Here is a 13,570-nt window from a genome sequence, read left to right on the forward strand (position 1 = left end):
TTCACGTTGTTGCAAATGTCAATATTGCATTATTTTTTAAAGATGTTATTCATTTATTTGTCAGAGAGACAGGGAGAGCACAAGCGGGGGTGGGGGGCGGCAGGCAGAGGGGAAGCAGGTTCCCTGCTGAGCAGGGAGCACCTTGTGGGACTCAATTCCAGGACCCTGGGATCATGACCTGAACGGAAGGCAGATGCTTAACTGACTGAGCCACCCAGGCATCCACAATCTCTCTCTCTCTTTTTTATGGCTGAGCAATATTCCATAGTGTGTGTGTGTGTGTGTGTGTGTGTGTGTGTGTGTGTATACCACCTCTTTGTCCATTTATCTATCAGGGGACACTTAGGCTGCTCCCATATCTTGGTTATTAAAAGTAATGCTGCATTAGCATTCAGGTGCATATTAACTTTTTGAATTAGTGTTTCCATTTTCTTTCTTTTGAAAAGATTTTTATTTATTTATTTGTTTATTTTGAGAGAGAAAGAGAGCAGGGGGAGGAGTAGACTGAGAGGGAGAGAGTGGAGCCCAACTCGGGACTTGATCCCAAGACCCTGAGATCCTGGCCTAAGCTGAAGTCAAGAGTTAGATGCTGAACTGACTGAGCCACCAGGTGCCCCTTAAAAGCTTTTATTTTTAAGTAATCTCTACCCCCAAGGTGGGGCTTGAAGTCACGACCCAGATACCAAAAGCCACATTCTTTACCCACTGAGCCAGCTGGACACCCCTTTAATTTGGGAGGAACCTCCAAACTGGTTTCTACAGTGGCTGCGCCAGTTTGCATTCCCCCCAACAGTGCATGAAGTTTCCTTTTTCTCCACATCCTTGCCAACCCTTGTTATTTCTTGTCCTGACAGGTGTGAGGTGACATCTCATTGAGGTTTTGAGATTTTATTTATTTATTTAGAGAGCTCGACCTGGGGTGGGGGGAGGTAGGGGCAGAGGGAGAGAGGGAGAGAGAGAATCCCAAGCAGACTCCACACTGAGCACAGAGCTTGACATAGGGCTCTAGCCCATGACTCAGAGATCATGACCTGAGCCAAAATCGAGAGTCTAATGTTCAGGGTGCCTGGGTGGCTCAGTGGGTTAAGCATCTACCTTTGGCTCAGGTCGTGATCCCAGGGTCCAAGGATTGAGCCCCGCATCAGGCTCTCTGCTCAGTGGGGAGCCTGCTTCTTCCCTCTCCCTCTGCCTTCTCTCCTCCTGCTTGTGCTTTCTAGCTCTCTCGCTCTCTCGCTGTCAAATAAATAAATAAAATCTTAAGAGAGTCTGATGTTCAGCCAACTGAGCCACCCAGGCGTCCCTCACTGACATTTTGATTTGTGTTTCCCTGATGATGAGTGATGTTGAGCATCTCTTCATGTGTCTGTTGGCCAACTGTATGTCTTCTTTGGGAAAATGTCTATTCAGGTCCTCTGCCCATCTTTTAATTGAGTTATTTGTAGTTTCTTGGTGTTCAGTTGTATAAGTTCTTTATGTATTTTGGATAAGCCCTCATTGTATATATGACTTTCATATCATTTGTATATCTCCTCCCATTCAGAGTCTGTCTTTTCATTCTGTTGGTGGTTTCTCTCACTGTGCAAAAGCTTTTTTTTTTTTTTTTAATTTTATTTATTTAACAGACAGAGATCACAAGTAGGCAGAGAGGCAGGCAGAGAGAGGGGGGGAGGCAGGCTCCTGGCTGAGCAGAGAACCCGATTTGGGGCTCAATCCCAGGACCCTGGGATCATGACCTGAGCCGATGGCAGAGGCTTTAACCCACTGAGCCACCCAGGTGCCCCGCAAAAGCTTTTTTATTTTGGGGGCAGTCCCAAGAGTTTATTTTGCTTGAGGAGACATACTGAGAAAAATGTTGCTAAGACCAATGTCAAAGAAATTACTGCCTATTCTCTTCTGATTACTTCTCTATTTGTAACTGCTCTGTGCCGCTCATCCTTGCACCAGCTTCCAGGGAGAAATACTACACACAGGGTGTGCGCTGTGCAAATGCGTATTGCCTGTTACTAATTGCCTTTTGCTCCAAACCCATAAGGTTTCCTGGTCCTTGTGGAGCCCTCTTTTTTTGCCTGGGCTACAGGCAAGCCTGAGGGACACCTCTCTCTCTTTTCCCTGAGTCTCTCACCCCCTTGGGAAGGTAAAGAGGAGTCAGTCCAAAGACAATTACATCGAGGAAAAGAAAGGCTGAAAGGAAATTTCCCTTTAAGGTCTAAATTTTTTCTTACCTTTTTTTTTTTTTTTAAGATTTTAAAAATTTATTTGACAGAGAAAGACACAGAGAGAGAGGGAACACAAACAGTGGGAGTGGGAGAGGGAGAAGCAGGCTTCCTGCTGAGCAGGGAGCCCAATGTGGGGCTCCATCCCAGGACCCTGGGATCATGACCTGAGCCAAAGACAGATGCTTAACTACTGTGCCACCCAGGCACCCCTTAATTTTTATTTTTTTAAAGATTTATTTATTTGAGAGAGAGAGAACGAGAAGTGCGGGAGGGAGAGCAGAGGGAGAGAAGCAGATTGCCCTCTCAGGATGGACCCCATCCCCGGGCTCTATCCCACAACCCTGAGATCATGACCTGAGCCAAAACCAAGAGTTGGACACTCAATTGACTGAGCAACCTAAGTGCCCCCAAATTATATTATTATATCAATTTTTATTATTATATCAATTATATTATTATGTCAATTTTTAATCCTACCAGCAACATATGAAACTGCTTGTTTCCCAATGTCCTCGTCAGTGCTGGGCGTTGATCTTTTTTTTTTTTAAGATTTTATTTATTTGACAGACAGAGACCACAAGTAGGCAGAGGCAGGCAGAGAGAGAGGAGGAAGCAGGCTCCCCACCAAGCAGAGAGCCCGATGCGGGGCTCGATCCCAAGACCCTGGGATCATGACCTGAGCGGAAGGCAGAGGCTCAACCCACTGAGCCACCCAGGTACCCCTGGGCGTTGATCTTTAAAAAAGAAAAAAAAAAAAAAAAAGGCCAATCCTGGCCAAGCTCAGAGTGGTTTGCATTCAGAAGACATGGTCAAGCAATCCGAAGTCAGAGAGGTTGGCCATAGTCTCCTCAAAGACTAGGCAGGGTGTGCTGGCCTCGTGTTTCTTGAACTGGGTTTAGCACATAGCAGGGACTTAATAAATATTGGTTCAGTGAATGTAGGAGCGTTGAGAAATGATCAACAATCATGTGCTGGGGGTAACGAGAGATATTTTACAGAGATTATTGACCTAGGCCTGGCAGCAAGAAGTTTGCCTTGAGCTGCAAGGAGGACATCTCTTCCTCTGAAGGGGGGGTTAAAGGATGGGGGAAGTTAAAGATGAGGGCGGGCGGAGAGAAGATACAGGGAATTCTACCTGATGGCTTTATTTTTCTCTACAAAAAAGGAGAGTTGGAGGACAGGACGGTAAGAGGCAAAGGTTTGGAAAAGCCACTTGGGGAGAGGGAAGGGATCCAGGGACAAATGGAACAGTTCTGGGTGGTCGTGAGGGCTCAGGAGACGGTGGAGGCAATGACGTGTGGGTTTCATCCTTGCAGAACCTCAGGGAGAAAATGAACGGACGCGGACGACTCCCTAACACGGGGGAACGAATATGGTGACATCGAAGCCAGAAAAGCAGGTACTATGTGGAGAGGCTGGAAGCTGGAATTTCAGATTTCACGTGGACCAGTTGTGTGGCCCTGGGGGGTGCATGGCTGAGGCGCAGGGAAAGTCCTGGCCGTGAGCGTGTGGAGGGGCTGGGGCCAGCTTGACCTCAGGGTGTCAAAGTCTCCCAGAATCCAGGGCGGCGCGGTGAGCCACGTGACGACCCCCCTTGATTGGTCGAGAGTGGGCATAGTGGAGAAGATGGCGGCTCAGCGAGAACCTCATCGAAGTAGGTCCGTACACACGGCAGCACCCGGTGTGCAGGAGGGCGGCGAGGGGCCCGGGGGCCGCGGCCCCTTCCTCGTGTCTGGACAAGGACGGAGGAGGCGCGGTGGGCGAGGCGGAGCGCCGGGGTGGTGTGCACCAACAGCGGAGTACTGACAGGGCTGGATTTCCAGAAGCAGCGCGTAGCTCCGGCCACAAACGTGGTCTGTGTCCCCTCTCGGAACCCGGTTCCCTAACACGTATCAAAGGGTCCGGGGTGGAGTTTTAGCGCTCCTTGGAGTCAGGGGACTCGAGGAGGACCAAGACGGGGTAAAAAATGGCGGAGGGTCAGCCGGGCCTTGAACGGCGGGCAAGCCAAGGCAAGGCCCGCTAGTGGCGTCGCGCGTCTCCACGGCGACGGGACTCGTGGCCAGGACGTGGGCGGAGCTTCGGGCGGGGCGGGGCATCTCTGTGACGCCGGGGGCTGGGCCTAAATGGCGAAACCCGAGAGGCTCCCGGGGGGGTTTGAACTGGCCAATGGGCGAGCTGCCGACCGGGTGTCGGAAAAGGAGGCGGAAGCGGGGAGGAGCCGCCGCGGGAGCCGGACTGCATCCGCCGCGGCGTCTCCATGGCACGGCCCTGGCCTCCGACTTCAACGACTTCATAAGGAGACGTTTCTGGGCGCAGCCGTGTCGCTCCTGGTGAGAGGCCGCCGGCGGGCGGGACCCCGGGCGCTCCGGGACGCTCCGCGGCCACCGCCGGGCCGGGTCCCCACGGGCAGCATGGCCCCCAGCGGGGTGGCCAGCCCCCGTCGCCCCCCGCCCCCCACCCCCCCGTGGCCGCCCCCGCCTCCGGCCCCCTGGCGCGCTCGGTCCGGCTCTCGTCAGAATGTGGCCCCCGCCCCCCCCCCCCCCAGGCGCGGGCCGCCTTCTCCTCCCGCTAACGGGCGGGCCCGCAGCCTTCCTCTGACCTGGCCTCCGGCAGGACTCTGCTCCCTCCTCCGCCGCCCTCCGGCAGGGCTTCGCCCTTCTCTCTATGGGCAGAAACTGGTCCCCTCCTGCCCGCTGGTGGGTGGACGTCCCCCCTCTCCGCGGACGGAGACAGGCTCCGCGCCTCCTGCCCGCCGGTGGGCGTCGCCCCGGCCGCCTCTCCCTCCCCGCGGGCAGCGGTGTCCCCCGGCGGCCGCCTCCCGGCCTCCTGACCCCGCGGGAGTGGGATCACCTGTCCAGGGGGCCTCACCGGGGGTTTCGCCCCGCTCCCTGCACCACCCGACGCCTGACCCGCTGTAACTCGGATACTACAGCCCAGTGGCCCCTGGCTGCTGCGCTCGGGAGGATTTTCCCTCCCCGGTCGGGGGTACCCACTTGCGGCCGCGCGCACCTTTCGCCTGCAGCCGCCGCCCCTCCCGCCTTCAAATACTATTGGTCCTCTCTGGGTTTCTATTCTCCCGGGAACGCCCCTTCTCCTAGGAGACAGTTGCCCTGACCCCGCCCCGAGTATCCCTCCAGCTCCCTGGGCGGGTTTCGGCCCTTTGGGCCCACTTGGGGGCCAAGCGGTGCCCGCCCGCCCTCTACGCACGCCAGCCGGCGCCTCAGGTTTTCCCTCCGGTGGCCCACCCACCTTCTGTCCTGGGTGGGGCCTGGGCGTGGTGGTCCTTGCCCCTGAAGTTCCGTTCCCCGTCCCTCCCTGGGGAGGGGAGCTCCCTCCGCGCCCCCCAACCACCTACCGGCCGCCCATCCGATGCCCCGCAGGTCGCTCAGCCTCTCCTATCTCCCCCCACTTTGGCAGGACAGTTGCTGTGCGACTTGGACAGTAGAGGAACGCCTCCCAAGTTTTCATCCAACTGCCACCCCTAAGGCTTCCACCCTCCTCCCCTCAGAGAGGACGTTTGATGCCGGGCCCCTGAGATTCTCATTGACAAGCCCCTCTGGGTCCCCCTGAGCAGAGCCTGCTGACCCAATTGCCCACCTTTGCGGCTTTGATGCCTAGCCATGTCTGCCTCATCCTCAGGCGGCTCCCCCAGGTACTGCCATCGTGGGGCGCGCCTCCGCAGAAGGGCAGGGAAAAGTGGTCAAGGGCCCCCAGGCCAGGCTCTCTGGAGGCTTTTCTTTTCAGTTTCCCTGTTCTGTGTATTGGAAATGTGGACCAAGAGGAAAAAAGTGCTCACTTGCAATCCCAGCTCTGCCTCCTCCTTGCCCTCCCTCTCTCCCCAGGTGCCCCAGTCCCTGGTAGCAAACAGGGCCACCGTTGTCTTCATAGAGTACTAGGCACAACGTCCTTTTTGAAAGGAAGTTACATGTAAATAACAATGGTGTAGGCAGGTAACAAGGTGTTGATGTGGTCCAGGTGATTTGATGGCAAGCCTGCAGCGGGAGACAGATTTCCCAAACAGTGGCTTTTAAGTGAGGAGGGGGAAAAAATCTGTCTACTCAGATTTGGTATTCCTCACCTAAATGATGAATAGGGCACAATAAATATTTTCTTCTTTTTCATCAAGGTGTGACACATAGAGCAGGTTACGTGCTCAAGTGCTTGAGCATTTTCCTGCTGCATTTTTAGGTGGTGGTATTCTCCCCTGAGTATTTGTGGGGAGGGCGGAAGTCCTATTTGAAGGCCGTGAGGAGGTAGTGGGATGGATCAAATGAATTTTCCTAGTCCCTGTCCGTTGTGGAATTCTTGGACGCTCTGCTGCCAAATACTGGAGATGAAACTTTTGCTGTATTTGCAGATCTGGTGATAAGGCTGTGTATATATGAACATGACAGATTACACATACTATTAAAAACAAACAAACAAACAAAAACCTCTGCAAAAAAAAAGAATCCTGCTCTGAATTTTACAAGGTAGCAAGTAGAATATTTAGGGACATAGGAACTTTGCATCAGCTCACTTAAATATGTGACTGTTAATTTTATGAATTTGAGTCACAGGCACTTAGTTGCTGGGCCTGCTGTCTGTCGCCCCCAGAACATTTCTCCCGGGTCACCTCTGCTCTGGGCACAGTCCTGGGCACTTTCGCCCTTGGCCACACTAGTACCCTGCCTGGTGCTTCCGTGCTCCCTGCTTTTTGTCACCCGACAGGATGACAGCTGGGCTTTTCAGCAAAAGGTCATAATACGTGTGATGCAACGGCAGAGGTTAAAAGGCCACCCCTGCAAATGCCCATCACCCCGTTTCCATCCCCCTGCCGGGCACACCATGTATGTTCGGTGGTTGTGTAAAGGGAGCCAAGTGATTCCAGACTGGTTGTCCTGGCCGTGAACTTGTGTGTCATTTTGGGAGATCCAAGAGATAGAAGAGCCCTGGTTTTCTGCTTACAATCTGGTTCTTGTGCCTGGGTGCAGGTTTCCATCGTGTGGGAAGAACGGAGTAACAAGTCTCACGCAGAAAAAGGTCCTGAGGACACCTTGTGGCGCACCCAGTGTGACTGTAACGGTAGGTGACGTGCCCACGGAGCAGCCCTCCGGGCTGTGGCCCCACCAGAAACACTTCGTCATGCCTTTTCCAGGAGCTGCCTTTCCCCGCTGCCGCCACCGTGGCCCAGGGCTCTGCTAGAGTCTTTCCTGCATATCCTGCTGATTGATTGGGGGTTTGGTTTTAGTTTTTGGGTTTTGGCCTGTGGTAAAAATGCTGGTGTGAGGAGGTTGTCTTAACCTAATCCTTCCAAATTCCAGAAGTCCCGAGAACACATTTTCCAAAGAAAAGAAGAAGAGAATGGGGAAGGGGAGGTTGCGGGTGGGGGGCTGGGGGTGTGTGTGGCTGGGGGTCCCGCCCTGCTCGGGTTCTCTTCCAAATCAATCCAACCTTCTCATCTCCGCATGTCCTTCAGCTTTCCATTTTTCTCCTCTTTCACCTGCCTGCTGCCTGATTCATTGTGTACTCTTAACCGTGCGTGTGTCTTCTGTGCTAATGTCCATATGCTCAGATCAGATCCTGGGGCAGATCCGGGCCTGCTTTCCAGCTGCGCTATGCTAAGTCTACCGAGGAGCTCTGCCTTCCAGCAGGCTCGGAAGGAGACTCCGCTCTGAGGACCCTGGGGCCTGGGTTCGCGCTCTTGGGTGGACCCCTCGGGTCTTGCAGACCCCTCTCTCTCGAGCGGACCCCGATCTCCCAAGTGGTCTGCGGCCAGGATCTCTGCGGGAGTCTGCTGAACGGCACTACTGCCTTGGTTCCTGCCTGCATGCCAGTAGCTGGTAGCTGTCCTGCTCGCTTGGTGGCTAGGCTTCCAGTGGCCCCTAGGGGCTGTGAGTTCGGTTTTTCATGCTAGTTTACTCATCCACAGATCAACCTTTTTTGTGTTGTCCTCCCCCGCCTGCCAGAAGCGAACCATGAAGGACCGCTCTTCAACCCCCCCCTTACATGTCCACGTGGATGAGAACACTCCTGTCCACGTCCACATAAAAAAACTCCCGAAACCATCAGCAACCAGCAGCCAGGTAGGAGCATGCCAGTCGGGCGAGGCGAAGGCTGTGGAGCAGGGCGACCCCTCCCAGCACAGCCTCCTCGGGCTTCCAACGCCACAAAGGTTTGGGAGACAAATGCACTTGCTTTCAGAGGCCAGCTGCCTGGCTAGGAAGGTAGGCAGCGCTGTCACCCAGGAATGAAGGCGGTAGCCTTAGTCAGAGGAGGCTCCCCTGCAGAGTTGGAAGCGGACACCGCCAGAGTGAGGCCACGGCCAGCTGTGTGGGGGAGTGACCCTGGGTTTGTCCCTTTCCACAGAAATCTCATAAGCGCGGAATGAAAGGGGACACCGTGAATGTGCGGCGGAGTGTCCGGGTGAAAACCAAGGTACCTTGGATGCCCCCTGGAAAGTCATCCGCCCGGCATGTGGGATGCAAGTGGGAGGTAGGCTCATTCTTGTTCAGGCTTTTCTTCTCGGACTGGTCAGGTTCTAGCAGGCCTCAAACTCGGTATGATTCAGGGTCTGCCGTCGATCTTAGAAATGTCCCAGTAGGTTGTGTTTACTGAGCGCCTGGCTAGCCCCCGAAAGTACGCGAATGTTCTTGAACCCTTAACACCACTGCCAGGGGGGTAGGTGTTGCCCTCTCCATGGACAGATGAGGAAACCAAGGTTCACGGAGAGATGAAGTACCAGAGACAGTGGCCGAGCTCAGGGCTGAGGGAGATCTCATTCTAGAAGGTGCACCCTTGGCCTCTCTGTATGTGCGGAGCCACGTGTCTTTCCCCACGTAACCGTGATAGCAGCTGAAGCGTGACCAAAAAAATATACACCGGGTGCGTGTTTAAGAAAGCACCCCCTCTTTCGAGGTAGTCCCCACAAGAGATCATGTGTGTATTCCACGGATGTCATCAAAACCACTTTTGAGGGGCGCCTGGGTGGCTCAGTGGGTTGAGCCTCTGCCTTTGGCTCAGGTCATGATCTCAGGGTCCTGGGATCGAGCCCCACATTGGGCTCTCTGCTCAGCAGGGAGCCTGCTTCTCCCTTTCCCTGTCTGCCTCTCTGCCTACTTGTGATCTCTGTCTGTCAAATAAATAAATAAAATCTTTTTTAAATTTTTTTTTTTTAATTTATTTATTTGTTAGAGAGAGAGCGAGCGAGCACAGGCAGACAGAGTGGCAGGCAGAGGCAGAGGGAGAAGCAGGCTCCCTGCGGAGCAAGGAGCCCGATGTGGGACTCGATCCCAGGACGCCGGGATCATGACCCGAGCCGAAGGCAGCTGCTCAACCAACTGAGCCACCCAGGCGTCCCAAATAAATAAAATCTTTAAAAAAACAAAATCAAAAACACTTTTGGAACAATCTCCTGGGGAATAATTGCCTTCCATATCAGTTGTCAAGGTGCCAAGAGAATTACTGTCCCCCCCGCTTTTTTTTAGCCATGCCTCAACATGTTTTGCTTGTGTATCCGTCCGTGCTGCAATTCTTGCAGCATATGTTTCTTGAGACTTGGGCCAGCCGCGGTGGGCCCTGGTGTGACAGCCGGGGACTCGCATGCACACCCCTCCTTAGGCTTACATTCTAGTCAATTGCAATGGAAAACCTCAGGGATGAGGCAAGACCTTTTGGCTGCATTTTAGACAAAGATCTCACTATCGGGGCCAGTGAAAAGGACCTGAGGCTACTTCGAGATGATGATGGTGCCTGGCCCATTTTGAAACATTCAGTCTTTTGCCGATAGTTGATTACCTTTAAAATTAGAAATAAAAAATAAAAGTAATTACGCGGAAGTCCTACTTCACGGGTGTGACTCCCTGATTTATCAGTTTTCCCTAAGAGACAAAGGGAGTAAGGGGTATTCGAAGATGTATATGAAAAGTGTTCTGACCAGTATGTGTGTATGTGTATATACACACACACACACACACACATATATATATGCATATACTTATATAAGATTGGAATTAAAATGCTCTCTTCCATTTTTTGCTACATGTACCTCACTAATGATCAATGAGATATAAACAACCAACTATATTTTAAAAACACAAGCGCTCATTTTTGCTGAATGGCATGTAGTTAAAAAGCTCACCGGTAATCTCATGTTGTCAAGCGTATGAGAAAGCAGCAAACCTTTTTAGACCATTTTGAGAGGTTGTGAAGACCATTTAACAGTTGTGGAGCATTTATCGAAACATTGATGCTATAGTTTCAGTTTTGAAAAATTTTTTTCCAGATATTTAAATTTTTAAGCCATCTCTACACCCCATTTGGGGCTTGAGCACGTAACCCCGAGATCAAGATTTGCACGTTCCACCAACTGAACCAGACAGGCATCCCAGGGGGGTTATAGTTTTATATCTAGGAATTGATTCTGTAATTTTATACTTAGAAATTTATCCTTAAGAAGTCACAAAAGAATACAGGGATGGTGTATCAAGATTTTTTTTTTTTTAAAGATTTTATTTATTTATTTGACAGAGATCACAAGTAGGCAGAGAGGCAGGCAGAGAGAGAGGGGGAAAGCGGGCTCCCCATCCAGCAGAGAGCCCGATTCGGGGCTCGATCCCAGGACCCTGGGATCATGACCTGAGCCGAAGGCAGAGGCTTTAACCCACTGAGCCACCCAGGCGCCCCTCAAGATATTTTTAAGAGAGAAAAATCCAAGCTACCTGAATGTCTATCAGGAGGGTATTGGTTAAATTATGAACACCCATGCATTATATATATGTACAATCCAAAGATGGGGGTAGATATTTATAAATGATAATGAAGCGTGGAGCCACAGAGCATGTAGAGTTTGGCCCTATTTGTGCAAAAAAGAGCATGTGTGGGGCACCTGGCTGGCTTAGTCCGCAGAGCACACAGCTCTTAATCTTGGAGTCGTGAGTTTGAGCCCCACATTGGGCATGGAGCCTATTTAAAAGAAAGAAAGAAAGAAAGAAAGAAAGAAAGAAAGAAAGAAAGAAAGAAAGAAAGAAAGAGAAAGAAAGAGGACATCTGTATCTAGGTGTATATGCATGTGTTTGTATATGTATAACATTTTCTGGAAAGATATACAGCAAGTCATAAGCAGTGATTACCTCTGGGGTGGGAGGGCTTTATTTTTTATGGTCTGCTTGAATGTCATTATAACAAGCATACTCTATTTTATAATTAAAAATGCTCTTTTAGGAGCACCTGGCTGGCTCAGTCAGTGGAGCCTGTGACTCTCGATCTTGGGGTCTTGAGTTCAAGCCCCATGTTAGGGGTGGAAATTACATAAAATTTAAAAAAAAACTACAATATTTTTTAAAAAAATACTTCTTAAAAAACTGAAAAGACTTGGTAGTTTTGAAGTATACGTGGAAGATCTGCCACTATGGAAGTTGACCTCCCTATTGACCAGGGTTGCTAGGAGCTATGGTCCCCCCTGGAAAGCTCAGTGTCTGCTTTCAGTCCTCTGGCCGCAGAATCCTAGGAATGGAGGAGCCCGGAGAGGTGACTTGTCTCTCAAAGAGTAGCTGTATTTCATGCTGCCCTCTTGAGCCAGTGCCTTTCCCCTTCCCAGTGGTGCTCTTCGTTTCTGGGAAGACTTAGCCTGACCCTTTCCATTGTGGACAAGGGAGAAAGAGACCCTGTGAGGAAGAAATATGGGGTGAGCTGGCCTAGACCTTGGAAGCTGCTATGTACATGTGGGGATTCTTGTTTGATTTTTTTTTTTAAGGTCTTATTTATTTATTTAACAGACAGACAGAGATCACAAGTAGACAGAGAGGCAGGCAGAGAGAGGGGGGAAGCAGGCTCCCTACTAAGCAGAGAGCCTGATGTAGGGCTCGATCCCAGGACCCTGAGATCATGACCTGAGCTGAAGGCAGATGCTTAACCCACTGAGCCACCCAGGCACCCCTCTTGTTTGATTTTTTAAAACCCCTTCTGGTATAGATTGATCATCTTTGGGAGAAAAGAGGTCTGGTTTTTTCCTCTACCCTGTTAGTGAAAGTCATTTATTTTTTGTTACAGGAAGTTGAAAATACAGATAAACAGACCATCAGCTGTAATCTTACTACTCTGATGTGGCTGCTGTTAAGTTTTAAAAGCTTTGTGTGACGCGTGTAGGAAAAAGTACACACATCAGTGTACTGCTTGATTGATAAATTTTTACGAACTGAATATACTGTGTAACTGCTTCCCCACTTAAGAAACCGCATCACCACCAGCATCCCCAGAAGCTCCCCTCTGGTCCTAAAGCTGTCATTACCACCCCCAGGGGAACCACCCTCCTGAAACTGCTAACATTTTGGTATATTTACTGTCACAGTTTTTCCTGTGCATAGTTTTGGGTTTTAAAATATCATTGTAATCGTACTATATAATGTTCTCTTATCCACTTTTATATACGGCACACTTTTTGTCTTAAAAAAGCAATGCATGGGCGCTGTTGAAAAACTAGAAAATCCAAACCAACACAAGGTAGAGAGTAAAAAACACCTGTCATCCCACCACTCTGAAAAGACCTCTGGAGCTTCTCGGCGGAAGCCTACCTGATCTCTTCTTATGAAGAGTCTGCTTCTTTTGATTTTCATAACAATGGGACCATACTTATCATTGTATTCTTATTTTATTTTATTTTTCATTACATTCTTTTTAAACGTATTTTTGACTGTATTTACATTGCACATTATTTTTTTTTTTTTTTACTTTTTTTTAAGATTTTATTTATTTGACAGAGAGAGAGAGACACAGAGAGAGAGGGAACACAAGCAGGGGGTGTGGGAGAGGGAGAAGCAGGCTTCCCGCTGAGCAGGGAGCCTGATGTGGGCCTCGATCCCAGGACCCTGGGATCATGATCTGAGCTGAAGGCAGATGCTTAACGACTGAGCCACCCAAGGTGCCCTGCGCATTATTTTTTAAGGTAGTATTCCATTGTGTGTATATTTGTACTGTGATGTATTTAACTAATACTATCTGGTCCTACATTCGTCTCTATCCTTGCCTTGATTTTATTTTATTGTATTTTTTTCTTGCCTTGATTTTAAATATTGATTCACATCCATAAATATTTTTGCTAAGTCCCTCGAAGCAGAATTGCTGGGACAAAGGGCACACGCAGTTTTTACTTTATACCCTGTAAGTCCTACTTGTTCGGCACGAGAGTTACTCTCTGACTGAATATTCCTTTCATTCCTCTTCCCCTGGAAACTGGCCCAGGAGGGTGGCCCCGTCAGCTTAAGAGGAGCACAGAACTGTACAAAAAAATGAGAAATAACAATTATTTAATGCAACAGAATAAACTTATAGACCGAGAGGGTCAAGTTCAACATAGCAAAAACCCATGGAAACCCTGG

The 13,570-nt window shown here is 50.4% G+C and overlaps 1 protein-coding gene across 5 annotated transcripts in view; it reads left to right on the plus strand.

Annotated features, from left to right (window-relative positions):
* Positions 1–4,382: 4,382 nt before the first annotated feature.
* The window catches only part of ODF2 (outer dense fiber of sperm tails 2), a gene marked incomplete at its 5' end in the record, with an annotated part of 35,920 nt that continues 26,732 nt past the window's right edge, over positions 4,383–13,570 (plus strand). For 2 of the 5 annotated variants that reach the window (XM_080820574.1, XM_080820575.1), the window contains 4 exons: positions 4,383–4,546; positions 7,190–7,280; positions 8,165–8,281; positions 8,565–8,690. In XM_080820574.1, the coding sequence (XP_080676700.1) occupies positions 4,383–4,546; positions 7,190–7,280; positions 8,165–8,281; positions 8,565–8,690 (498 nt within the window). Of the gene's footprint in view, positions 4,547–7,189; positions 7,281–8,127; positions 8,282–8,526; positions 8,691–13,570 lie in introns of those variants that run through there. The other 3 variants (XM_080820576.1, XM_080820577.1, XM_080820578.1) reach the window with 3 other exon arrangements.

This window comes from Martes martes (assembly GCF_963455335.1).
Source record: "Martes martes genome assembly, chromosome: 12".
NCBI classification, from domain to species: Eukaryota; Metazoa; Chordata; class Mammalia; order Carnivora; family Mustelidae; genus Martes; species Martes martes.